At 38.5% G+C, this 26975-nt stretch overlaps 6 protein-coding genes across 6 annotated transcripts; 1 reads left to right on the top strand and 5 right to left on the bottom strand.

Moving 5' to 3' along the window:
• Positions 1–11: 11 nt before the first annotated feature.
• LOC139884453 (protein EMBRYO SAC DEVELOPMENT ARREST 30-like) lies at positions 12–2627 on the bottom strand (the record flags this gene model as incomplete). The annotated part of the gene is given in 10 exon segments (XM_071868485.1): positions 12–288; positions 368–1050; positions 1143–1233; positions 1329–1441; positions 1527–1770; positions 1869–1957; positions 2037–2089; positions 2092–2106; positions 2243–2327; positions 2460–2627. Coding segments are annotated over 10 exon segments (1818 nt in total), but the record flags the coding sequence as incomplete, so codon positions are not given.
• A 3774-nt stretch (positions 2628–6401) lies between these two features.
• Positions 6402–11160, bottom strand: LOC139884452 (putative DNA (cytosine-5)-methyltransferase CMT1). Its single transcript, XM_071868484.1, is given in 22 exon segments — positions 6402–6552; positions 6640–6743; positions 6841–6910; positions 6993–7036; positions 7127–7234; positions 7325–7434; positions 7523–7610; positions 7696–7779; positions 7851–7919; positions 7999–8328; positions 8515–8581; positions 8665–8723; positions 9143–9397; positions 9481–9534; positions 9536–9547; positions 9642–9862; positions 9931–10051; positions 10160–10279; positions 10367–10475; positions 10561–10656; positions 10744–10787; positions 10882–11160. Coding segments are annotated over 22 exon segments (2595 nt in total).
• Positions 11161–12140: 980 nt separating this feature from the next.
• LOC139884451 (transcription factor MAMYB-like) lies at positions 12141–13106 on the bottom strand. The gene is made up of 3 exons (XM_071868483.1): positions 12984–13106; positions 12462–12732; positions 12141–12391 (listed from the first exon to the last, which is right to left on the bottom strand). The coding sequence occupies exons 1-3, from the start codon at positions 13104–13106 to the stop codon at positions 12141–12143; spliced, it is 645 nt and encodes a 214-aa protein (XP_071724584.1).
• A 1143-nt stretch (positions 13107–14249) lies between these two features.
• On the bottom strand, positions 14250–14659 carry LOC139884442 (uncharacterized). Its single transcript, XM_071868474.1, has 2 exons — positions 14470–14659; positions 14250–14371 (listed from the first exon to the last, which is right to left on the bottom strand). Exons 1-2 carry the CDS (start codon positions 14657–14659, stop codon positions 14250–14252), a joined length of 312 nt encoding a protein of 103 aa, XP_071724575.1.
• Positions 14660–16372: 1713 nt separating this feature from the next.
• Positions 16373–18779, bottom strand: LOC139884450 (nucleotide-sugar uncharacterized transporter 1-like). Its single transcript, XM_071868482.1, has 7 exons — positions 18686–18779; positions 17827–17978; positions 17535–17740; positions 17349–17442; positions 17100–17266; positions 16841–17011; positions 16373–16628 (listed from the first exon to the last, which is right to left on the bottom strand). The coding sequence occupies exons 1-7, from the start codon at positions 18777–18779 to the stop codon at positions 16373–16375; spliced, it is 1140 nt and encodes a 379-aa protein (XP_071724583.1).
• Positions 18780–21505: 2726 nt separating this feature from the next.
• On the top strand, positions 21506–24052 carry LOC139884449 (uncharacterized). Its single transcript, XM_071868481.1, has 3 exons — positions 21506–22473; positions 22544–22867; positions 22948–24052. Exons 1-3 carry the CDS (start codon positions 21506–21508, stop codon positions 24050–24052), a joined length of 2397 nt encoding a protein of 798 aa, XP_071724582.1.
• The last annotated feature ends 2923 nt before the right edge of the window (positions 24053–26975 follow it).

The following is a 26975-nucleotide window of genomic DNA, read 5'->3' as shown; positions in this document are numbered from 1 at the left end:
GGAACTCTTGCCTGCATCGATTTAGGGCACTCATCTTCACCACCAAACAAAACTCGCCCATCACTGGATTTTGTCGGTTTCAGAGTGTCGACAACAGACGTGATTCTACAAGAGCATTCAGGAAGTGGGTGCGATAGAAAAGAAACTGGTTTCGACAAAAGAGATTGTCTGATGATTCCATATTCACTCAAGCTTTGGTTCAGATGTTTCCTTACAGAAAGTGTCCAGTTATGCTTCGGATGATACATATTGTCTCGTGTCATGTTAAAAAGAACTGCCAAAACTTTCCTGTTTGCAAAACTAACAATTAGTTACTACTCCCTAAGAAAGTCTGCCAAAATAGTATAAAATTAATATCTTCACTTACCTGTCTGGCCGATATGTTCTAGAAGCAGCCCTCTCATAAAGTCGCTGCCCCATTACCAAGCTGGAGAAATCAGGCAATCCGCTGCCATCGTTATCAAAACCCGGAAAGAAAGAGTCGGCTTCCACCGAAACAATATAATCGAGCGCATCCCAAATTAGCCTGTGTGCCTGAATCCGGAGACCCATCGACGAGGGGTCAGGTTCTTTGTCGGTCTCAGAGATCCAGCCATACCACCCTAATTTCTCATGCTGATAAATGGGTCTGTCTGGAGGCGGAGGAAGCGGCCGAGGCCGTGGGCCAGCCTTGCTCCATTCTTCTTTTAGCTGTTGCTCACTTTTAGCAGGTGGTGCCTTATAATCCTCTTCGGGAAGAGGTATTTCGGGACCCAACAAGTCCAACAACTCTTCCTTGCTGCACAAGGAAGTCCAATCCACTAAATTCGGAAACATAGCGCGCAAAGCGATAAGAACACGCTGTCCACCAAAAGTTTCAGAACCGGCAAGGTAGATTATTGTCTTCGGCTGATACCCCATTGCTCGAAGGACAAGCCCAACCTCTTCTGGCATTAGAGGACATGAGCCTCTGTCTCTGATGACGTGTGAGTTTACATTTTCTTCTCCTTTGACAATCCCTTGCTTTATCATTTGTGCCCTTCGATATTGTATGAGCTCAGTGTGAACATCCTAACAACAGATATACAAAAATATAATATAATAAGCACTAATTTTCTATATCTTTAACTGACCCAATTCTTCATGATGAAGAAAATTTTAACCTGGAAGAGTTCTGCACAACCATGAAACGCTAAGGTGTCCCTCAATAGCCCAGGATGATAAGCCAAGAAAGGTTGGCCCCATGCTCGCAACCTAAAGATTATAAATTGAATTGAAGCAGCATAGTTAGATACTGTATATACATAAATAAAAGGATTCAAATTGATGAATCTAGTAGGAAATTTGACCTCTTAACCATACGCCGGCCAAGAAGCTGAATTTCTGGGCGAAACTGGAGTGCATGGAATGCAACTCTGCATCTTAGTTGTTGATATTGTGACATGCTCGGAGGGAGAATCGACTGAAAACAGAATCATAATCTAATTTTAACTTTAACCTGGGTTTGTGACACATGATAGCTTCAAATGACTGAAAATTTAGACTACCTGCAGACATCCTCCATCTCTAATAACCAATCCAACGACTCTCGCCTTTATTAATTTCGGTAAGAGTTCCTTGATATAAAATCTGGAGAAGCAAGCCGTTTTGGCTTAAAGGAGGGGACTTGGTTCCCTTTTCCTTGCAGTTTTCAAGTCCCCAGGAAGATTCTTTACAATGACCACGTCATTTACGAGAGAGGTAATGAACTGGTCCTCGTTAAAGAGATAGGAAAAACTCTTGAATTTACGACTGTACAAATTGTAAAATGGTAATAATTAAGAAAGATTGTATGCATGCCGGCACCACTAAAAATTTAAAAACTAAAAAATAAATTAAGAACAATCTACCTGATGCCTTTGGAGCGAATGCTCTCTTGAAGATCTGGAAGGACAAGAGTAGCGTTTAGAAGCCTGGATATGGTCACAAGATCACAAATCTGGAAAATAATAATAATAAATGTCAGAGAATTTCCTTGGAGATTTTATTAAAGAATGCGTGAACTCAATGAAACTTACTGAGGATCTTATCTTCTCAAACCCACCAAAAACTTTGGCATAGATGAAACCGTACTGTTGCTATTGGGAGCTTCATTAACAAGTAGATGGATAGATGTGTTAGGCATACAGATTAAAGGCTCGCCAAATGTTCAAATGACAAAAGAGAAACAAACGATTCATCATTTCGCAAAAAGCTAGTGAAGAGGACACAATGAGTAATATACCGGGATAAGTGCCTCTGGGGTTAGAATAAGGCTGAAGTGACTCCAGAGGCTTTACAGGGCCCCATAGCCTCTTATTTATCGAGCCCTACGAGACGAGCATAAACAAATCAGCAAAACTTTGCATACAATTATACTAAAACCGATATAGAAATGCCATCATATGAATAAAGGAACCGTTTTGATCATCATGGCTGTTATGTAAGAATTCAAAACCTACCAGCGTTCCTAATATGGAAGCAAAATCTTGGCTTAAAGCAGCCCTTGCACTATATTGCACTAAATCCATGCTTGAAAACTTGGTCATTGAAAGGTGAAAGAGCAGAGATCCCATAGACAACATCAATACGAAAATTGTTACCCATTTGATTTTGGATTTGAACACCATCGTAGCTCATACCAACAAAATAATCTCTGCATATCAAAATCAAATCTTTGAACTGATTAACAAAAGCCATCAAAAGTTAAATTTAAAAAAAATTATAAATTTGAGTTTACCGTACATGAAATCATCTGGCAGTGAGTGTAGGATCTCCAATCATATGAAACGAAATTGCAGAAAAAAAAAATTCTCTTTTCGATTCAATCCATGTGTCTGAATAAGTATAAGCTCTATTACTGTACTCAAAAACATGTTTTTTTCCGTCTTTCCTACCCAACCGTCCCTTTTATGTGTCACATTTGATAATTTCATCAAAATTGAAGAAACAAAATATTTGAGACGATAGTATATTTGAATAGACGAAAATACTCTTCACTTTATCACAAATTATATTATTCTATGTGAATCTCTACATTCAACATCTCACACTTTTTTTATGTGTCACATTTGATAATTTCATCAAAATTGAAGAAACAAAATATTTGAGACGATAGTATATTTAAATAGACGAAAATACCCTTCACTTTATCACAAATTATATTATTCTATGTGAATCTCTACATTCAACATCTCACACTTTTTCAAAAAAAAGGAAAATTGGCGAGCTCGATGACCTAGAGATCGCTTCATCGTCATCTCTTCCATTCAAACTGATTTCGACCGCCACAGGAAATCCGAGCACGTGGCGGTGGCGCCCACCGAACAGCACCTACGCGTCCCACTCCTATCGCTGCTCCTATCGGAAACGGACCTCGATCCACGACGACGTCGCTTCTTAGCAAACAATCTGAGGCTCCCCCGCCTGCTGCTGTTGTGCGAGGCTACAATGGAGGCGACGGGCTTGTAACGTTGACGAGGGAAAGTCTTGAGAGGTCGATTGCGTCACTTGGAGGAAGGGAAGTGGCTCGATCAGAACGACAGGGGCGTTTGATAGTTTGATATGGCTGGTGGGAGATGGTTGGTCGAGGGGAATCAGAGGAATCAACAAAGGGCCGCCATGAATGGAGGTGGATAGTGCAAGAATCGATGGAGGAGAGCTGTCTCGAAGGCTCTAGAACCTTGTATGATGATGACATTAAGAAATTATTACATTCAACAAACGCTGGACCAGAAAATTCGAAACTCGATCAGATTCAATTCAACCAAATTAAAAAAAAAAAAAACCCTTAGTTATCAAAAGAAACAAAAGAATATATCAATAAAGATTATTGAGTAAAAAAATAAAAATAAAGATTAGTAGATGTTGATGGCTTTAATTGCAGCCCAATTAAAATAAAGAGAAAAAATAATCAACAAATATCATATTATACGAATAGAAGTAGAAAAATAAACATTTGAAGTGGTAAGTTTATAATGGATAAATTATAGTTGAGATTCTCAAAAGTGACACGAGGGAGTACTACTTTACTTTAGTACTGTGACATGTTTGCATTAACATAAGACTAAACAATAGTCATATGTTCTGTAGTAGTTCCATTTTTGAGTAAGATTTGATTGCTAGGGACAGCTCAAATTTTCAAGTTGGGGATGTAGATTGATCGATTTTAGAATTTAGGGATCAAAGTGTTAATATATAAACCAGGACAGAATTTGCGAGTGGGCACCACCAAAATCCTATCTGAACCGAACATATTCACCAGGTTTCACGAACAAATAAATTGTTTTGAATCTTGATCATCACGTCTTTAAGAAATAAATTGTAATAAATTTGATTAGGGTTTTTCTTTCTTATAAATTCATACTCCCTCCGTCCAAAAAATATTTGCCATTTTTTCTAGGTAGTTATAGAATTATCGTAGCAGATCATTGATCCCACACGAATCGATGACAATCAACAATATTCTCCCAGGAAGCCTGTTGATCGAAGTTTTCCTGAGACTACCCGAAGCGAAATCTGTCATCCGTTGCGAGCTAGTTTGCATGGACTGGTATCGTATAATCTCTGCCGAAATCTCGTCTAGCCATTTTTATCAGCATGTACTTAAATCACCACCACCATACGATCAATAGAATATCTCACTTCGTGCCACATTGTCATAGATCGCAATCAGATTACTTCCCTATGTTTCTTAGCAGCATCGTAGATGGTGTTATAAGTGTTAATGTAATAGCATCGTGCAATGACTTTGATACTTTGTTGTCTTAGATATTCCGAAACGGAGCAGCAATATTACTATTGTGTATGTAACCCACTCACCAGGCAATATGCTAGCCTTCCCCCGACTCCTCCTAATCAGTTTATTTGCCGTGAAGCCGCTATTGTAGGATTTCAGTGCGATCCTTACATTTCTTGGAATAATAACAGTAATAATACTATGTCTATTGACCCTCACTACAACTATAGGGTTACATTCATCCATCTTTTGGTGGGGGAAATATGATTATGGCCCTCCAAGAATGAAAATAATGGTGCGTGAATTTTCTTCCGAAACTAATGAATGGCATGACTGTAGGATAGATATGCATATGCTGGATCCATCACTCTACGAGACGTATATGGAGAATATGATATTTCATAAAGGGGAGGGGTTTTGGCTCAATATGTGCCAAGCAGACGTATGTATTTACAACCCTGGTCAAAAGATTCCCATCATGTGCACCATTGGAATTCCTCCTATAGGTGGTTTCTCAGATTTGGACAGGCCTGTGATTGGAGTTTGCGGAGGTTTCTTGAAATTTTTCCCCTTGATGAATTCGTCGTTGTCTAGTGAGGGTGTGTTTGCAATGGTTTGGGAGCTCAAGGATGGAGGAGAATGGGATTTGGTGCACAATGCTTCTCTTGATCAAATGGGCGACCTGTGGCGCGCGGGGGTTGAGAAGAAGAGTATTATGGGTATTTATTATAGTTTATCAGCGTTAGCAGTCGACCCGTATGATTCTGATATTGTTTATATCTATGTCTGCATTCATCGCGATATCATCTCCTGCAACCTCGGGGATAAAGAAATGAAGCTGCTACGAAGCCGCTCCGTCCGTCCGGCCCCAGGTCCCATTGCCTTCCCAGTTATGCCTCCTTTGTGGCCTAGTCCGTACCTAGCCCTAGCTAAGTACAACAATACATCTATTTCTTTCTTGCCTTTTGCTATGTTTGGATGTTTCAGAAACTAAATTGTACTCCGAAACATGTTTTTTTTTGTCTTTCCTAGTACTTCTACTTTGCTTTTAGAAGCTCAAATTTTCATATTGGGGATGAAGACCGATTAATTTTAGAGTTCAAGGACCATAGTGTGATATATAAACTAGGACAGAATTTGAGAGTGGCGGCACCAAAATCCGAACCGAACATATTCACCAGATTACTCGGCCCATAAACAACCAGGCCCATACATGACAAGGCCTATACATGACGTGACGCGGCCCATATGAGGAAAGGCCCATCAATGACATAGCCCACAATGTTATGACCTAATTTTTATTCCGACATTGAGACTTTATAACTAGAGACCAGAACAAATAAATTCTTAAATATTCTCTGAACTTAATATTATGCGCTTAATTTTTACTCCAACATTCAGGCGTTGTTATTAGGGATCTAAACAAATTAGAATCTAATGAAATATGCTATTAACTACATGTAAATTATGTGATCAAATTTGGACAATGTAATCAAAATTCAATTTATTTGATCACCATAGTCAAAATAACTTATCATTTTAAAAAATTATCAAACAATATAACTTCAAAATTATTCTACGGCTTGAAACTTTCTTATCAGTATACTTTCTTATCAATTGAATAGAAGTTCATCGGTATTGAATAGTTGAATCAGAAAAGAATATACTAAGATAGTTTTTCAATTGCAAGGCAGTTAGGAAACTTGAAAGGAAGATTGATAAGCGACTGATCAGCAAAACATTCCCATGCATTTCCAAATGCGTACCCTAAACCAATTGCTACGGGAACGGCTACAGCATTGCCAACTTGTTTGTACCTGAAAACGAAAAAATAAAATTATTGGAAAAACTTTCTTATACAGGGAATGTAAAAAAGTAAAATCTCCTGGACATTCCATAATTACCTCTCTTTCACAGGTCCTAAAAGTTGATAACAATCTGGAAAACCTTGCAACCTAGCAATCTCACGGACGGTAAGCACTCGATCTTGGTTAGGATGGACAAAAGTCTACAAATATTGGGAGGTCAGCATCAGTACTTGCAAACAGATCAAATCATAGTTTTTAGAAGACATTTTTAACCAACAAAAAATACTAAAACAGTACCCGGTTGTGAGGTTGTGCCCTTGTCACGACTGTATTGATGATTTCGTCCCACCACAAACGACCAAATGGCCTGAAATACAGAACACTCAGCTCAAACAGAATTGCCTAGCTAACACAAAAGTAATTTAGAATTGTGCAGGAATAATACTTACTCGGTAGACTTTCCTTTTTTAAACTTAAGAGCATATTCTGGAACCTAAATAAAATAAAACAAATGTATAAATAGGGAGTAATTTCAGCATAAGAAAATTTAAAAAAATAAAATGAAGCAATCATGGTATAGTACCATGGGTTTCCCAGATTTAACCAAACATCTTTCCTTTGATGGATCCAAATAAACCTTTCCATCATCAGGACTAACCAAAACATCAGGCAAATCCCTGAAGTTTGCTCCCTGGAGACATTAACAAAAGGATAAATATGGCAATGATATAAAACTTCAACAAGAGATATCTAGGATTGATGTAATCAGTAGGGTGCACACCTTTCTTTTCGGTACGTTACAAACCCGCTCGTAATCATCTTCGTTCAGTTTTAAAGGTCGATGATCATACAGCATCTGAGGTTTTGTAGACGTTTCAAAACTGATGATATCTACATGCCAGAACAATCACCAGTTTAAAGAGTGAAAAATATTTCATTTAAATCAGAATACATTAAACTTTGTTATTTATAAGCTTACCACTCCTTTTCAGCCTGATATATTTTTGAAACTCGGTTTTAAACTTTTCTCCGTATTTCCTTTCATCTCGGTCCTCGTCATTAGATGCCTGAGATTACCAAAGAGCATAAATTAAACATATCAAATTGCAATTTGTTGTGTTCAAACTAAATCGCAGCAAAGCAAGTACTTACAATCGGAAGATCGGAAATTGCATCGCCTAGATAAAGAGCATTTTCTAGCTCACATGGTAGGTTATTACTTGTGACAGAAATTTCCTGACAAAAAAAGGGTTCATGTTTATTTACATGGACACTTGCTAAACTAAAATCAAGCACAAACTACATACCTCAAACTCACTGGCACCTAACCCTTTGCCATCGACCTTATGAGTTGGCAGTGGATATGGAGGCAATTTCTGTAATGTACCAGTAATATCATTAGGAATACTTCAATGACCCAATAGCATACGATATTGACTAACTAAATGTACTTACTCTGGTCGGATTGGCAGCCCACAGGAAGACTCTCATTCTGAATTGTGGTAGTCCATACGATCCAGCAGCAATCTTCCCTAATCTTGTTTGATAGTTCATCGAAACCAAACGACCTACAGCATACCGTGTAAGATGACCTTTTGAAAACCTCAATATGTCTACGACATTCTCCATCAGCACATACTGAGGTTTGAGGTACTCGATGATGTTTAGGAAGATAATCAGTTGACGATTCTTGTCGCCTTCTAGAGGAGATTCTTTTTTCCTGAACCTGTTGAATCCACTAATTCCTTGGCAGGGAGGACCACCACATATAAAATCAACTGTTCCCTGGAAATATTCAAAGAAAGAAGCATACATATTCAGGTTGCACTTTGGAATGGTAAAAATATATATACATGAGAAAGTATAAATTGCATGCTCTCCACCCATCCAAGAGCAGGCAGTAAGCATAAAACACTCTACTAAATGAATCTCCCTTATTCAGAAAATAAAAGTCTTGGAGTTAAGACTTACAGGCAGAGGCAATATTTTTGATTTAAATCCTTTTGTCACGAATTCCTTGATCTTTTCTTTGCAATTGCTGGTGGAAACAAACCATGAACTTTACATATTTGGAATGGTATGAGGAAAATAAAGGAAAAAATAGAAATTAAAATAGAGTACCTTAGGCCTTCGATTGGCTCCCAAGTGTCATCACTTGGTCCATATCCTAACCAGCGCACCTAAAACAACAATTTAGGGCAATTTGATAGCTAATTAAAATTTATCAACGGTTCTAGAAGTCATTGACACTCAAAATCTCAAACTATATGTTACCGATGTCCATTCTAAAATGATTAAAAGTATCATAGGGAGTCATATCAAAAACACAACATAACAAAACAAGGAAGCATTTTTAAGTGACTAACGTCATATGTAGAAAATAGAAAATATACATAGCTTGAGAATGAGATCAAACACTCATTGATGACTCAAAATATTGACATTCTATTGAAAATTCAGCCAAAATATTGACATTCTATCAACAACATAGATAAACTGTGAAATGTGATGTTTTATTTTACCATTATAAAGAGTACAGAAAATGCAGCAAAATCAACTTTCATGAGAATGAGTGTTATGAACAGATTGTTAAAAGTACCTTAAAATATAGGCCAGGTTCCTTCACTTTATTTGGATCGCCAAAGCAAATGGCCAGAATCCTCCCCACTTCAAATACTTCAGCATCCTTGGATTTATCGCCATCTTCGGAATCTTCATCATCTTCGCTTTCATCTTCATTGTCACTTACAATATGCTCAGGCAGTTTGTCAGAAACGATCAAGCCGAACTTGTGGCACAATATTTCCCATTCCTTCAACAATGAGAGAAAATCTTCGGCTGCTTCATTCCTCACCTGTGGTTGTTTGTTTATAACTTATATTAAGGTAACGATGATAGTAAGTACTAGTACTGCATTCGTAGAGAATGAGATTTTACCTCAGTTTCAGGGTGATTCATTTCCAAACTTTTACAAGCATGGAAATTTGTGTCCTACAGCCCATCTCTACATGAGAAAAATCAAGAAAGAAACACAAATCAACCAGAGATAAAATTATTTACTGATGCAAGAAAACAAAAGGACATTTCCAATGACTCACTGTCACGAGTTTAACACCAGATAAAGCAGCGCCAATGCAAAGGCCGGTAGACATGGTACCACATCCAGAATATAAATCGAGTAGCAGAACTTCAGACTTCTTTGATTCATTGATTTCATCGGTTTCTACCCTAGCAGGATTATTAGCAACTACTGGGCGATTTGAGCCGCTATCAGTTGATATTGCTGAATCATCAGCACTGTCTCCACTGGAATTATTTGCTGAAGTAAAAATCAAAAGTAAGTAACCAAAGCCCAGTGAAACTATAATCATCAAAACAAAATAATACGAGTAGAAGCAATGTGAGCTACCTGTGTGCAAGCTTTAAAAGTACAGAATGGCAATGTGAACTTCATATCATAGTACAGATCACAAAGAGGTAATGCCTTCACCTTTGCATCCAAGTCCAGCTATACACCAACCAAAATCAAAAACATCGACCATTAATAAGTTATCGTTGTAATAAAAAAACACATATGTGACCATAAATGTATAATACGAATGATAGATACGCATACACTGGGTTGAACTTGCGCAATTTTAAGTTTGCTGACTAAACAACCCAAATGATTGTCATCTTTCATGTCAGAGATAAAAACTCTTCTACTTTCCGACAGGCCAATCACATCCGTGATAAGCTGCAAGTAAACAATCGACTTATATAGCTTAAACTAAAATAGATTACCAAAGCAAAATAAGAGGCAAAGTTAAAAATTATATCTCACAGTGTCTTCTGCCCTGTAAAACCACTGAGCCTCGAAGTATGGTTCATTGTCTAATGTTTCGAACAACTCCACAATCTTTCCTATGTAATTAGGTTTTCCTTTATCAGCTGAGAACACAACAGTGGACGATATCAAAATGAAGAAGCAGTAGTATTTGGTTAAACCACATAAACAGAAAGGATAGATTAATTACTTGCACATAGGCATCATCTCCGAGCTTGTAGTGAATCCCATCTACCATTGCTTGGGAATAATGGCATTTTGCCTGCAAAACCTCTACGTCTGCCTCTCTGTCAACAAAATTGTTAACAATATCAAATCACAGGCAGGAGAAAAAACCCCAAATTAAACAATACCATTTCAAAAAAAACACTAACCCAGGATTCTTTGCAGCTACAACGACCTTCTTTTGCTTCTTGCTCTACAAAATTAAAAAAAAAAAAAAAAAAAAAAAATCCATGAACAAAACACCAACGATTAAGTATTCAATTTAAAAAAGGAAAAGAGAACTTTACCAGGTAACGAAGAGGCCATCTCTCCCGAGCCTCCGTTCCGAGAAACGGGTTTCCGATTAAGGAGGCATCATCCGATTCTGGATTTACTAGTTGTGTTCTCTTGATTTGAGAAGACGCCAATGTTGTATTATCGGGATCGGCGATATCATCTTCTTCGTCGAATAAATCTAGCTGCTCTTCACTTAACTCCTCTGGTTCAGCTATTTTCGCTTTTTTGGACCTCCGCCGATTGTCGGGTAGATCATCCTTTCCTGCTTTCTGCTTTCTTGATTTCGCCATTGTAAGACGATCTCTATGCTTTGGAGAGAGAAAGAGATAGGGGTTTTTAGGGTTTATACAGATTAAAAGAGGGAAGCTGGAAAGTTAAATTTTGAATGAGCGGGAAACGAATTTTTTTTTGGGATAGGGAGATAAAATGACATCATAACCCTTATCGTATAGGTTATTCCTTCCTTCCACTTCCCTAACCTTAAATGGGCATTTATGGTAATCCATTGTATTAAGTGGGTGTGTGGCTCTTTTGAATCTTTTATTTGGATTAGACTTGATTACACTCGATTTTCGAAAAAAAAAACTTGATTACATTCGAAATTAAATAATTTTAAAGGTCAACTTATTAATAATTTTCCTTTTTAATTTTAATTTCCAAAAATGATAATTTTTTTCCATGAGTTACTGGATTACGTTTCCGTCTTAATTAATTCTAAGTTTATGGTAAGAAAAAAAAATATGATTAATTGATTTTTTTTTTTTATGACATTTTGTTTACAAAGTACTAATACTCTAAAATATACGGAATAAGATATTTTAAAGACAAGAAAAATAAATATTAGAATGTTATAGCTAGTAGTATAATTTTAAAAATATTTATTATATATTTTGAACTTTTTGAATTTTATGAATCTTCATTCATTATTTAAGTTATTTTATTAAGTTTCTTTTTATAAAGGGATGTGAAATTTTTTCAGTGAAAGACTTTCAGTAAATTATAAACTTGAGTTATGTATAAAATATAATGAAAAATATTAATAATATTGACGGAAATTTATTAGAAAGATAGATAAATCTTTTTTATTGAAAACAAAAAAATTAAGGGTGCGTTCGTTTTCCCGCTTTGCTCCAAGCTGTCTCGAGTTGTTTTGCTTTACATTGATTTTAGTAGCTTTTCCTTGCTTCAGGGAATTTATAGACAATTACTATTTTGGATTAAAATAATATTAAAATTATTGGTGCGGTTAATTAATTTGAAGGCGTCTTTGTCAATTGAACTGTGCAAGACTGCCATCTTCGTCATCCGATTTCCGGTCACCCAATTCTTTAGCTTTCTTAATCACACTCTCCATTCTATGCCATCCCTTAAAAGCTTCTGCAATAACCTCCCATCTTTTAGGTTTTCCAACCGGATTTTTCGCAATCTGTTTCTTCAACATCTCGAAATCCTTATCGGTCCAATCTGTCTCCTCCACCACCTCTACACTACCCTTCTCTTTCGAAACGACGTCGTCTTTCTCTCGATTGATCCCTAAACCCTACCCCATTCGATTCAATAACAGGAAATGGCGAAGATTCATATCTAATACTAGAATTCGAATTGGGTCTTTTGTGAATCGTCTTCCTTTTAGGTTCCGATTGAATCTTATCGGTTTCATCGGCGATGGGCTCCTCTGGTTCAATGATTGAGCCGTAGCCGACACGGACATTGCCGCCGGTGTAGTCAGAAGGAGCGAATGGTCCGATGAGGAAGGCGAGAGAGACCCAGAAGACGAGAGATTGGAAAGGCTCTGTTTTGAAGTATAGGAATGAAGAAATCAGCAGGATTGAAGAGATCGTGATTGTGAAGAAGAGAAATAGCTCGGTGGGTTTTTAATTTAACCATAATAACAATTAAATTAATATTTAATAACCATAGTTAGTATATAAGTACTGTACAAGTGATGGGAACCGAACACAAGAGATTGCTTGGAGCCACTTGAAGCAGCTTGGAGCATCTTGAAACATATGTCCATGAGTGAAACGAACGGGCCCTAAAGGTACGTGGAACGTGTTTGTTGAAATTTTTTTGTTGAAAAAAATTAAAGGAACGTGATTTTTTTATTTTTTACCAGTAAAAGGAACGTGTGTTTACTGGGTTCTTTTCCACGACAATTATTTTGTTGAAAAATTCGTTTTCGACTTTTGGCGGGGATTGGTAAGAGAGAAAATGACATCATAGCCCTTATCGACATTGTATAGGTCATTCCATAGGGATGGCTTTTCACTGAATAGGGATTGCTTTTCGTTCCTTTTCTGTTTTGCTTAAACTTGTCTCGCCTCGATTGTGTTTGATTATCTTTGACGTTTTCTCCCTTCCATATAAACACAATCCCAGTTTTCTTTCCGTCCGATCTTGATCCAATGGATTGTAGTGGCGGTTTTCTTGCAATTACGGATTTTCATTCAAATGAAGTGACGCAATTGAATTCGTAGGATTAGTTATATAGAGCTCAAGCTTAATTTCTTAGTTTGATTGTGTTGATATAGGAAGAGATTTCTTGAGTTTGGGTTTCAATGGAACAACAGCCAATCTGAGTGGAAAAAATTTGAGGTAGAAACTTCATGCCTAGGTATACGAATCACCTTTTAGGGTTTAAACTTGGCATCTTAGCTGTATGCGAATAATCTGAGTGATAAAACTCCTAAACCATTTATGCTATATCAAAGTTAAACCAAATAAAGGATATCTTTGTTCTGAATAATCAGCATATAACACGATATTCTTCTCACATGCACAACGCTAGAACAATTTGTACATCATCTATGGAATATGAATCATGCAAGCAACATGAATTTAGAATGGTAAACTAAAAGCTCCAAGTAGCAACTGAATGTGCTCAGAAAGAGTAATACTATAAAATGTGATCCAATCGACACCGAGTAAAAGATAGATCAAATCGTATACCCCTTAATAACAAGAAGAAAACCTGGGCTTTGGTGTGCACTTGCACAATGAATTTAGAATGGCAAACTAAGCTCCAAGTGGCTACTGAATGTGCTCAGAAAGAGTAAATACTATAAAATGCAATCCAATCAACACCGGAGTAAAAGATAGATCAAATCGTATATCCGTGAATAACAAGAAGAAAACCTGGGCGTGCACTTGTGCTAACATACACAATGCAAATACAAGTATGGGTTTTTGAAGACAAACCCAGCACCACAAGCTTAATGTGTATAAAACTCAAACTACTAATCATATAGTATATATTATCATCAGTCACAAATGTAATTAGCAACAAAAGGGAAAGAGAAAAAGTAAACTAGAAACATTGGCAGAGCAGATATATATACATGATGGAGCTAATAATGGAGTTTTGAGCAGACATAATCCACTAAACAGCAGGTATGTTGGCAAAAGAGAAGCCTTTGTATCCTTTATAAGCATAATAAGCAATCCTTGTGTAATAGAACCCAGGTATAAACAATATCCCACCCAGAATCGCAAAGAAAAGCCCTGTAAATCACAAATCGCAGATTTCCATAACCCTAAATTGAATAAATTCACAAAAATTGAATTCAAGAGAAGAGAACGAAGGTCAGGTTATTAATTACCATGAGCTTCGTCGCCACCGACTCTATTGACGGCCATGACAGAGCCCAATACAATCCCGAGAGCTCCAAAAACGAGAAGAGCGACGGCGAGAGCGATCTCTTTGATCGGCGGTCTGTTGTTCACCGTATAAGTGCCTTCCATCATGATATCCTCGTCGGATATCGAAAACGCATGATCCACATACGCCATTACTGCTTCTGATAAACGGAATTAGGGATTTCAGATTTGGGATTTGGGGAAAAAAATTTGTCTTTGAGCTTAGAGAAAAAGAAAGATTAGCTGATGATAGCGATCGATTCGATGTAAGATTAGTCGCCGACGAGACTTCTATCAGATGTATGATGCTTTGTTCTTTGCTTGTGTGGCGTAATGCGCACTCTTTATAAGATAACGCCACGTCTATACTAGACTGATGATAGTGTACAGGATTTTCAGTACTCCGCACCGCACAGGAAGAATCAGATTTGGGCTTTTTGAGTATTGGGCTCCTTACTTAGTGGCCGTTTGTTTATTTATGGGCTTTTGAGTATTGGGCTCAAACTTTTTGTTTCTCCGTTTACTACGTTCAGGAGAGGTAGGTGGTGACCGAATTTAGTTTCGCAGCAAAAGATCGGTAGGAATTTTGTTTCTACCTCATTTTTTTCCTCAATAAAATCATAATTAGAATTCAGACCTTATTATATTTTTAAAAATATAATAATTTAACTGTATCATAAAAAATTATATAATAATTATTTGTATTAAACGTTATTAAATATCTATCAACTATCATATCATATTAAATATAATTATTTTGATTTTATTTTAAAAATCTAAAATTTTATTAGAATTAAAAAAAATTATTTTGTTTCCAAAATAGTAATATAGCAAAAATAAAAGTCATGTATCAAGAGTTGATTTCATAATAAAATTTATAATTGCATCTAATCAATTTAATAGCTTTTATTGTTTGAAAAAAATAAGATATGTCCGTTTTAGTTTAGAATAGGAAAAAATGAATACAACAAATTTTATTAGAAATAATAGTTTAATAAAAAAATTGAAAAAATAATATATATTTTAATTTTATTAGAATTTTTTTTAATTAATATGCCTGTTTGAATAGGAAAAAAGAAAATGTGTCCGTTTTAATTAGGAATAGGAAAAACAAATATCATGAATTTCAATTAGGAAATATGTTAAATAAAAAATTAGAAAAATATATTCTATTATAATTTTATTAGAAATATATTTTTATTGTGTTTTGATTTCTTAATTAAAATGAAAAAAATTATGATTAATTTAAAATTGTAACTTAAAACCTAATTAAACTCAAAATTCTAAAATACATGTGTCAAATTACTATATATCAATAATAAAACGCCATTTATCGGATGTTGATTTGACAATAAAATTTGCAATTAAATTACAATTAAATTTATAATTAGAATAAATTGAAAAAATCTCTCTATTGTCTATAATATATATATATATATTATCTGCTTAACCATGCAATATACTTCATGTTTTATCATTTTTTCGTTTAGTCCCTATAGTTTTACAATATTAATTTTAAACCCAATAGTAGAAATTTTCCTTCCTCAAGGTTCCTATCGTTCTATATCTACTAGTCCGCTTTTAAGTAGGAACTTGATTTTGACCACTTGCCGCTCTCTGATTTTTACAATGGACAAATATAAAATCTTACTGAACCACAAAAAACTCTCCAATACAACACAAAAGAATCTCGACAGAATCAATACATGTACAGTGAGTGAGAAGGAATTAAATTTTCCTACAAAGAACAGAATCCCTTAAAACACACGAATCGGCGAGAAGCAAGAAGAATTTGTTAGGCAAAACTTTTGGTTAAAGTAGAAGAAACCCCTCAACTGTAAAAAAATAAAGTGGAAAAGGGCTTTGTTAAACAGATTCGTCCGCATACTGATCATGGCTTTCCCCATTTTCTTTGCTTAGCTTGGACTTGGTAGCATTTGGTTTCCCTGTTGGAGGAGTCTTCATATTAAGGTATGTGTAGTACGACATACCTGCTATAGCTACAAAAGCTCCACCAATGCTGATTATGCCTGGATTAGCATCGAACAGGTAATAGCTTCCTAGAAGTAGTACACACGTTTTGAATTGTCCAAGAACAACATGAGAAATGGCAGACGTAGCCCTGTGGATTGAGGAGAGGGAAACGACAACTAGTAATCACCGGGACTAAAATAAAATACTACCTCTATCTTTAAATGGATGGTGTTTTGCCTTTTTAGATCCATTCAAAAATAAAATACAACTTTTGAATGAATCTAGAAAGTTGAAATGTCAGAGATGGAGGGAGTAGATAACATAAGCAATAGTAATAAAGGGAAAGATGACGTCACTTACCCAAGAGCCAAAGCACCTGACCACTGAAGCAAGAAGCCAAGAAAAGCGGACAGGAGGATTGCCATTGTATTGTGAAAGTTCCAAGGAAAAGAGACAACTCCAGGAGGGTCCAGCCAAGGAATCATCGAAATAAGAAAAAGCAAAGTTACAGGTGTGGTTTTCCACATTAACCTGCCCAAAGCAATGATTAAGACAAAATGAATATGCCAAGCAGCCAAACTATTCTTGAATGACAACTTATTTGTTTATTAAAACATACGCCAAAGCTGTCCAGTTTTCTCGCTGTTGCAGATTGGACCATAGGATTTTGTTGACTGCACTTGGTATTATCCAAGCCACAGCAACACAAGCACCAAAGAAACTAAACTGTAAATCAGTTACGGTGGCAATAGCAATTCCAATGGATACTACCGTCAGTGCAACTACCTGAAAGATTCGGTACAAAGAATTCCGTTAAAAACAGAATAAATGTAGCCTGAATAAAAACAAAATATATTTAGTTATTTACCTTGAAGAGGGATACTCTCTTTTTGAACAATATAAATTCTGCCAGGACAATTGACGGCGTAACGGCAATTTTCGCCATTTGGTAAAATCCAACACTAAGAAAAACGACAAACATAGAAGATATTAAACTCGGATTGTAAGATAGTGGATTAGTTAAACCAAGTAAAACAGAAACAAAACGACATACCTATTGTACTTCAAGCTGACATTAGCAAGACCAGTAGATAGGGACATGATAAAGCCGAGTGTAAACAAAGTAAAACGAGCTGATTTTACAGGGGCGGATGCTGGCAGAAGTGAAAATACATTTAAAATGGCTAGCAATACCCAGCTCACGGCATAGTGAATGAATGTGAGACACACTGGGTACTGGAATCCAACAGTTTTTAGTACCTAAAGACAAAGGAAAAAGATCAGATTGTTCTCAACTTCGAGAGACTTACATTTTCAACACAAAATGGAGAATACATATTACAAACCCATTTATTGATAAATATTATGCCAACAGCAACCAAGAAATTGAATGTAAGAGCAGCAACAGGACCACATATCCGTTGCTGCTGACGTTTTGCAACTTCTGATGAGCGGAATCGGTTAAATATTGAAGCTCGCAAGTCTTCAAGAGCCCTTCCTGATTTTGTAAGCAGAAGACGAAGATTAACATTAGACTAAATGAAGTTTCTCATCCAATGACAATGGCTCAAATTAAATAATACATTCTCTTTGGCACATGAGATTCAAAAAGACTCAAACCATGCTTCTAGATAGTAAACAAACCAGGAAACCAAAATTTGCAAAGACTCTTTGACGAAATAAAACAATCATTCAACTGAAACCACTACAAATCGCCGATCCTTTTCCAAAAAGGGACAACTTGCAGATAGGACCATATAGACAATGGAATCAAATGAAGTTTGTCCATAGCTGACAATGCCATTGTATCAAAACACCGTCTCATTAACACATCAATGATAAGCTTTATCCCCACATTCACTAGTAAACATCAAAGCAAGGAACTTAACTGAAATTAACCCTTTAAACCAAACCCCAAAGTAATCAAAAAGCCACACATTGATTGATTGACAAGGAAAAAAATCATGTTTTGTACCCAATAATGACAAAAATAAAAATAAGACTACCTAATCATAAGCATGAAATCATAAAAACTCATTTTTTTTTTCACAAAATCATAACCCATAGAGCTGAAATCACTTATACATCTTGATAAAATCAACCTAAAATCAGTACATTCAGCTGGGGAAATCAATTACAAATTGAAGTAAAACCCAGATAAATGTGAAACAAAAAGATTGAAACTTTAAATTGAAAAAAAATTACCCCTTTCACCAGCATCACTATCTTTCCGCTTGAGTATCTTCCTGACATCTTTCTTCACTAAGAAATTAAAAATCCCACTACTCTTATTCAACATTTTCCAGCTAAATTGGGATTTCACTCAAACTAAAAACAAAGAAAAATCAGAGAATGGGGAAAAGGGTAGCAGTAGATGAGGCCATACAATACAAGCTTTCATTCACATCACATGAAAGACCTACTCAACTTAATTCAAAAAGCAAAGAAAGTAAATAGTGTGTGACTGTGTGAGAGAGTGTTTTGACGAAAAGAGGGACACGTGGCGATGATGGCGGGGAAAGGAAGCTGTCGGGAGAGAGAGAGAGAGAGAGAGACAATCACGGTCTTCACTGACCGACACTCAGTCCAAGGTTTTTCAATACTTTTGTGTGTGTTTTGTGCGCGTGATGCTATCTGATGGAATAGATTAGATAGTGTTCTTTTTTTAAGTATCATTTTTCGTCTTTTTGTTTTGTTTGTTTTACTGTCGTTTATTGAGATCTATAGATTTGGGTTCGATTCTTCTCAGACGGTAGTATTTATGGTTTTTTTTAAGCCCATATTTTTTTTCTTTTTCCTGTCATTGGGCAAGCATAGACCTGGTCAAAGGCCGTTTCGGTCTGGATCAGGGTCGAACCCGGTCAGGTCAGGCTCAAAAGGATTTGAACCGGCCTAGATACTGCCTTTCTATAAGATCCGGTGGGTTTGTCAACGAATCGGTCAACAGGACTATGTGTCATGTGATTGCAATGTGCCAATATAGAATCGTCTACTTGTCAGTTTGTCCACAACGTGTCATTTATGTCTTGTACACATCATCCGTTCTTCCCATGTCATGTTATCATTAGTCCACGTCATCACAATAGCCACGAATGACCTTGCAGTCGAAATTTTTTGAACCGACCTTGAACAGATCTTTGACAGGTCGGTTTGGAGTTTTAGGTCCAGCCGGAATTGACCATTTCGCTTCGGGTTTGATCGGTCCGATTCAATCCGGTCATGACAGCCACTACGCAATCGGTCTTTTTCTTTTTTTTGGAAGGAGTTGGAATATTATTAATAAAATGATCGGTTCAAGTCGCGTCAATTAAGCGATAATTTTTCGAATAAAATCATAAGCTATAATTCTCCAAACTAAATAAAAATATTAGTATTATCGAAAAATATCGTTCACGACTCAACTATAAAGACGGATCGCCAGAGAAGTCGATTACAGAATGAGCTGGCCAAATAATCATCCTAGTCCAATCTCAATCGGAAATTTGGGAATGAATTAATTGGTGTGATGTGTGGCTGAAAATGGAATCTCAAACATATCATTTATGTCTTAATTGATAATGTGAAATTAAATCTATATATGCTCATGCAAAAGAGAAGAAGAATTTGTGACTTATTTAATTTTGTTTACTAAATTATCTATTGACTTAAGGTAATTGCCTTAAATTGATGCATAATATCTGTTTCCAATCTCATAATTTCCAAATGATCTATTTCCCACATCACAAAATAAAAAAATCATTTTTTCTGTTGGAATTAAAAAATGCAATCGGTCTACAATATTTTGATCGTATGACATAAGTAATAAAAAAATTATATATATAAAAAAACATAAGTATTTCAAGAATATTCTCAACGATTGCGGACACGCTACCATTAATTTAGACTAGATTAATTGATTTGAATGGTTTTAGGTTTATTCATTACAAATAGTATTGTATATGATATATTAGCTTGAATTGGATCTATTAAGGAGTTTAAATTGTTTGATTGGATCGATTTATTTTGTTTTGTTTAAGAAAAATGAGCCTACAACTCGGAATGGTGTTAAGAAGCCTAAAACTAGTAACGGAACGGTAGCTCTGAAAAAGCCTACAACTCATAACGATTTCAACAAACCTACAATTCGGAAAAAAGAAAATAAATAAATAAAAAATCAATACTTGTGGGCTTTTGGCAGATGGAGCCCAAAAACTGAAAGACCCAAGAAGTGTCATAGCTACTAGTAATAGCCTGCTACACGAAAGTTTAATCCCAAGAAGCCATTTAGTTATGGGCCCACAAAAAACATTATCTTAACAGTTTATAGTACAACGTCATCGAACCGTTAACTCATAACTGGTCAATAAGTGCCACGTCGAAATTTCTAACGGGAGGGAATAGCGGCGCATGCGAAATTGAAGTTTATGGAGTTGGATGGGACGAAAATGAAGTTGACGGATCGAAGTGTGACAAGTGGGATAGTTCATAGTTGGAAGACAGTGTAATTATGGGCAGCGCACTGTTGTATAACGGAACCCTAGGAGGTGAACACCGTTTACTATTTCCGGGTTTTTCAAAACCGGGAATGTTAATCGTAATTAATTAATTTTATTCCCGGGTGTACGAAAACCGGGAATACTATTCCCGGTAATGACAAAACCGGGAATATCTTTCCCCGTTAATGGCAAAACCGGGAATAGGTTTTCCCGGTAATAGCAAAACCGGAAATAGGTATTCCCGGTTTTCGTACACCCGGTTTCTTTGTTCCGTAGATGCCAAAACCGGGATACTTTTCCTATATAAACTCCAGCGCACCGTATACATTTTCACATTTTATCTCATTCTTTTCCTCAAAATCTCTTAATATAAAAAATTTAGTACTTTCTTTCGTATTAATTTTTAAATTTATTAAATATGTCTTCATATTTAAATTTATATTGGAATAGTTCTATACAATATGTCGATGGCAAGATCGTTGTATGTAGTGTTCCCGACGCAACATATATGCTCGAAGATGGGTTGAGTTACGATGATTTTTCCAAAATAATGTGCAATTTGGCTGGGATTGAAAGAGAAGCGGTTCAATTGAGACTAATCTACGTATACGCCGTTGATAACGGTGATAAGCGATGTATCGTCATCAATGATGATGCTACACTATCATTGATGTATCAACATCAATCTTGGAGTCGTGACCTGTTCATAAGCTACCATCCGATTCCTAATTCGGGCGGAACATCGAGACCCAATGATCGGGGAGAGTCGAGTAGCAGGCCTCGCGGACGGCGGGGATACGGGCCCTCCGACGAGGATTACTTTGTTCCTCGCGTTGCAGATTATCATGTCTTCAGCAATATGCATGGACCTGATGAGGTAACAAACCGCCGAATGCCTACTTGTCCAGAGTTATACAATGGTGACCCTAGCACCATAAAGCTGGGAACGCATTTTTCGAACAAGGAAGAACTTCAGGGTGCGATAGCCATTTGGTCAACTAGGCGTGGAGCGGAGCATCGCACTACGCTGTCAGATCGGACGAGATGGGCGGCAGAATGCATAAATCGTCCGAACAGACGTACTAACGCACCGTTTAACGGTACTGTATGTAACTGGAGGATCCGTGCTGCGTATAAGAGCGAATATCGTACGTGGCAAATTACAGTGTGGTGCGAGGGGCATAATTGTGACGGTGCAAACAACGAACGGGACGATCGAAATATTTCACAAAATCATGTTGCCTACGTCATAACTGGTAAGATTCGCCAACGTCCAAATTACCCAATCAAGTCCATTATTGACGATTGCGAAGCAGTATTCGGTTGCAGAATAGGCCGGAAAAAGGCTTGGGACGGCAAGCGAGTTGCAATGAACCAGGTATATGGGGATTGGGAGACAAATTTTCGCCAACTGCCCAGTTACATGCGAGCTCTAGAACAGTGCAACGATGGGACGAGAGTGCAGTGGAAGTTCAAGAAAGAAGACGGGGTGATACATAGCCGGAGGAAGATTTTCAGGTACGAACTATGTTCACCGTGTACGGTATATGTACAAAATAGATTTTTATGATTTCTGTTCTTTTTTCAGATACGTATTTTGGCATTTAGGCGCGACCAAACTCACATTTCAGCACAGTCACCCTGTTGTCACCGTTGACGCAACGCATCTTAAAGGGGCGTACAAGGGTAAGGCAATCGTGGCCCTTGTGAAGACTGCTAACCGCAGAGTTGTGCCAGTCGCATATGCCGTAATAGACGAGGAGTCGACCCACAGCTGGTATTGGTTCTTGAAATACCTTAAAATATACGTTCTGCAAGATACATTCACCTGCATAATCTCCGATTGTCATTCTGGCATCCTTTCTGCTATCGTCAAGCTGGATAGAAAATTTCCTAACTGGGGAGTTCACAGGTGATGATGTCATCCAGATTTTCCAAGAGCATTTCTAGATTCAAATTACTCCATCAATTTAAAACATGGCATATGAACAGGTTCTGCATGGAGCACGTTCGTGCCAATATGATTGCAAGCGTCCCCAAGAAGAAAGGAATATATGGGTTATGTTGGGCCGTTTCAACCGCTTTGGATCAGGAACAATATACGAAGTCTTGGACGGACCTTATACAAACGAGCCCTCATGCAGCTACATACCTCCAACGTATTCCCCTGGAGAAATGGACATTGTTCCACGAAGGATTCTACAGATGGGGCATCACTACCTCCAACGATGCGGAGAGTTACAATAACGTTCTTAGAGGAGATAGATTCTTGCCAATAAGGGCGTTAGTTCAGGCCACTCACGCAAAGGCTATGGCGATTTTTACGGACGAGATTGCGAAAATAAATAGGCATAGATCTCCTCTTGCAGAGATCCCGTCTCGGACTTACGAAGATAACAAGATGAGGGCCAGGCGGTACGAGATATCGTTATATCCAAACTGTCCCGATCGTACGTTCCGTGTCGTCTCTCCATCGTTGCGTATAGGTGTTCCGGGCCGTGAACACACTGTACATTTCGACACGGGTTCATGCAGCTGTCGTGAATGGGACACTTACAGGATTCCTTGTTCTCACGCGCTGGCCGTGGGCAAGGCACTTCGCGTTCGTCGTCTAGATCTAGTTCACAGTTGTCACACATGGGCTAGTTGGAGAAATCAGTTCAGTGGTGTATTTCATCCTGTACCAATGGAATGGCCCGTATCCGAGTTTTTTTTACTGCCTGATGACACGCGGACGGTTCATCACACAGGTCGTGGTCGCAGGAGAAATAACAGACGAATCAGGGGCGCGAGGGACTATGCGATCAGTCGAGGAGGAAGACCACGCGCATGCAGCAATTGCAACGGACATGACCACGATAGAAGGAAATGCCCTTTCAGTCATTCCCCTGTCGATAGAGTGCCTATGAACATGTTGCACGATCCGTACGGACTTCTAGGAAATGCCCCTCTACATCACGAGGATTCCGACTACGATGATGATTACGAAGACGAAGATACGGATGATTCGGACCACGACGAATATGAAGATACAGATGAGGATGATGATGGATGCGATGAGGATGCCAACGAGGATGATGACAACGAAGACGAGTAAAGTGTTATTTTAAAATTACTAGTGCTTATATATTGGCAAATATTATTCAAAACGTAGATAACTAAAGGGTTACTCCATTTTAATGTAAATAAAGTGTTATCCAATTTAATGTCTCAAAGATCATAAAACCAACTATCTCTCCTCTTAATCTGACCCCGACCTTCGCGATCTTGTCTGTGCAACGCTGTCTCCTCCGCCGCTGGCGCGGGAACGACTTCAGACTGTGACTGAACGCCGTGGGAGCTGGACCCGATTCCTAAGGTCATCTGAACATCGGATGAAAACGATCGACGAGGCGTGTCTGCAGGCGTGGTCTGTACTTGCTGCGCATCACCCGCCCAAAGATCCTCCAAACTGTACTCGACGGGCTGTGGATGACCGGATGTCCCTGCTGCGACATGAGGTACGAATTGATTATAAACTGACGTCGCATCAGCCATGTGCTCAGTACCAAACGCTTGGTCAAGGAACCTTGAATTAATGTCATCCGAAAACAAGGTGACGCTCCCTAATGGTTGTACCTCTGGCGCGGTATCTACCTGTGGATAGTAGACGGATGTAGGACTAGATGATCCGGAGACCGCGCGACGAGATGGGCCAGATGCAGCAGGACGAGATGGGCCAGATGCAGCAGGACGATATGGTTCAGAGACCGAGTGACGCGAGGGGCCAGATGCAGCAGGACGAGATGGGCCAGATGCAGCAGGACGAGAGGTGCCGGCTTCGCCCGTAGGCGGATGTACTTCGGGAGTCCTTACTCTTGGTCGTCTGCCGCCCCCCAACACCCGTCTCCCTAGCCGGCCCAGAAACGATGTTCGCTGCGGAGGAGTGTAATACTGACTCGGATTCTCGTGCACGACTGCATCCGTGTCATCACTCATATCTGCCCGATATGGCAATCCGGTGGCCTCCATCACGGACCTAAGCCTGGTCGATATCTGCCCGTAATTATCGGCATGCTCGGCAAGATAGTCGACCCCTCGAAACCTGTCCTGTAGCTGAGACGTCCACCGTATGAGCTGGCTCAACTCTACGCTCTGCAATTTAAACCCAAGAAAAATATACAACGATTCAATATCATGTCGTAGAGAATGATTGACCTGTTACTAATATGAAATAATCAGTACGTACCAAGGCGTGCAACGAATCAGTGCGACCATGGTAACCTGCAGAGGGAGGCTGATGACCAGGATCCTGTACAAACTGCACAGTCTTACCCCGATACCATGGCATATAATCGACATCCGCCGTGGACTCATATGCAGGGATACCCTCAACGACTCTGTTAGCTCGATCCTCCCACTGAGCCACGTAATCAGCATGGTCTCTACCCCAATTCCTGGGGTGTGCCGATCTCTTTAGTTTGTGCAATCTTTGAACCTCGGTTGCATCGAGGGGAACGGCAGGAATAAACTGCATGCATCCAAACTGTCGCATCACCCTATCGGGGTAGTGACCCTCAGCGACGTAGTAGAAGTGAAGGCATGTCCTGGACCTCCAAATGTTCGCACCTCGACGGCATCCATCAGGTAGAGACTCCATGTGGGCGGCGTATGGCGTCCATTCGAACTATAAGGGAATGACCAAATCAGCTATTAGAAATATATTTAAATTTTCTGATACTTATTTGAAAGTCGACGAGAATTGTAAGACGGAATACCTGGGACGCCTCCATCATAGATAGCTGGTCCCTATAGGCGAGGAGGACATGACTAGTAACAGTGGTCCTGGACAACGGTCTAGTCCACCTGCGTAGGAACATATTGAAATATAAATAATCGTCCCAAAAAAATCTATCAATCTAGTTTACAACTTCAATACAGACGTGAACTTACCGTGCGGCAAAGGGGGCGCCCTGTGGCTCCAAGTAACCTGGACCAAATCTTGGTCTAACCTTAAGAATCCTCGACCATGCCCAAGACTGCACCAGCAGCCCGCACATGTTCGCGGAAGTCTCTCCTGAGCGGGAGGAGTCGCACAGGGCGCGGTATGTGTATGCGAGTACGGCGCTGCCCCAGCTTAACTGACCGCAAGTCTTCGGATCCTCCAAGAGCTGTAGCAGGAAGAGATCTACCTTGTTCTGGCTCTTATCCGGGAAGAAGCATCCAGCCAACAAGATGGCGACGTGACATCGCGCCCGCTGTAGCGCCTCCTCGTCTGAAATATCTACCCTTCTCTTATTTTGCTGCAAGTGCTCTTTAATGCTCGACAGTCGAACGGCGGTCTTCCCATCCCTTTCCGGAACAAACCCCAACAGCCTATGAAGGTAGCCGGCGATGTCGCTGGGATAGGACTCTCTACCCGTAACGGGAGGGCCATCTGTACGTAGACCCAGTAATGCCTCCACATCTTCAAGCGTGATGGTGGCCTCGCCTACGCACAGGTGGAAACTGTGAGTTTCGGGCCTCCAACGCTCGGCAAGTGCTGTGAGGAGATGATGGTCATACTCCATATAACCGACGGTCGATACTAGCCCAAACCCCATCATCTCTATAAAATCATCGACCCGCGGTATGCGGTAGATAGCTTCTCGCCTGCACTCCCAAAAAAAGGCGTCGGCTCTACGTACGAATAGTGCCCTCTCACACTGCTCGTCCGATGAATAGATATGCAGCGATCTATGCTGCGGCTGGAACCATAATAGGTCATCCTCCCTAGGTCCCTGAGGAATCCATGATGATCTCTCGGCCATAATCTATGAAAAACAAAATTAACAATTAATTACGATAAATGAACAAATACGAAAATAAAAATTCTAACATAATTTTTAAGTAATTAATTTTCAATCAATTATATTGTTAATTAATTATATTTTTAAATCAATTACATATATTTCAAATTATTAAAATAAAAAAAATTAAAGATTTAAATCGAACCGAAAAATCGGAACGAAAACCGACTTAAAAACCGACCGAAAACCGGA

The sequence above is a fragment of the Rutidosis leptorrhynchoides genome, unplaced genomic scaffold (genome assembly GCF_046630445.1).
Source record: "Rutidosis leptorrhynchoides isolate AG116_Rl617_1_P2 unplaced genomic scaffold, CSIRO_AGI_Rlap_v1 contig554, whole genome shotgun sequence".
Classification (NCBI taxonomy): Eukaryota; Viridiplantae; Streptophyta; class Magnoliopsida; order Asterales; family Asteraceae; genus Rutidosis; species Rutidosis leptorrhynchoides.
The sequence above is the reverse complement of the archived record's forward strand: the minus strand, read 5'-3'. Positions and strand labels throughout refer to the sequence as shown.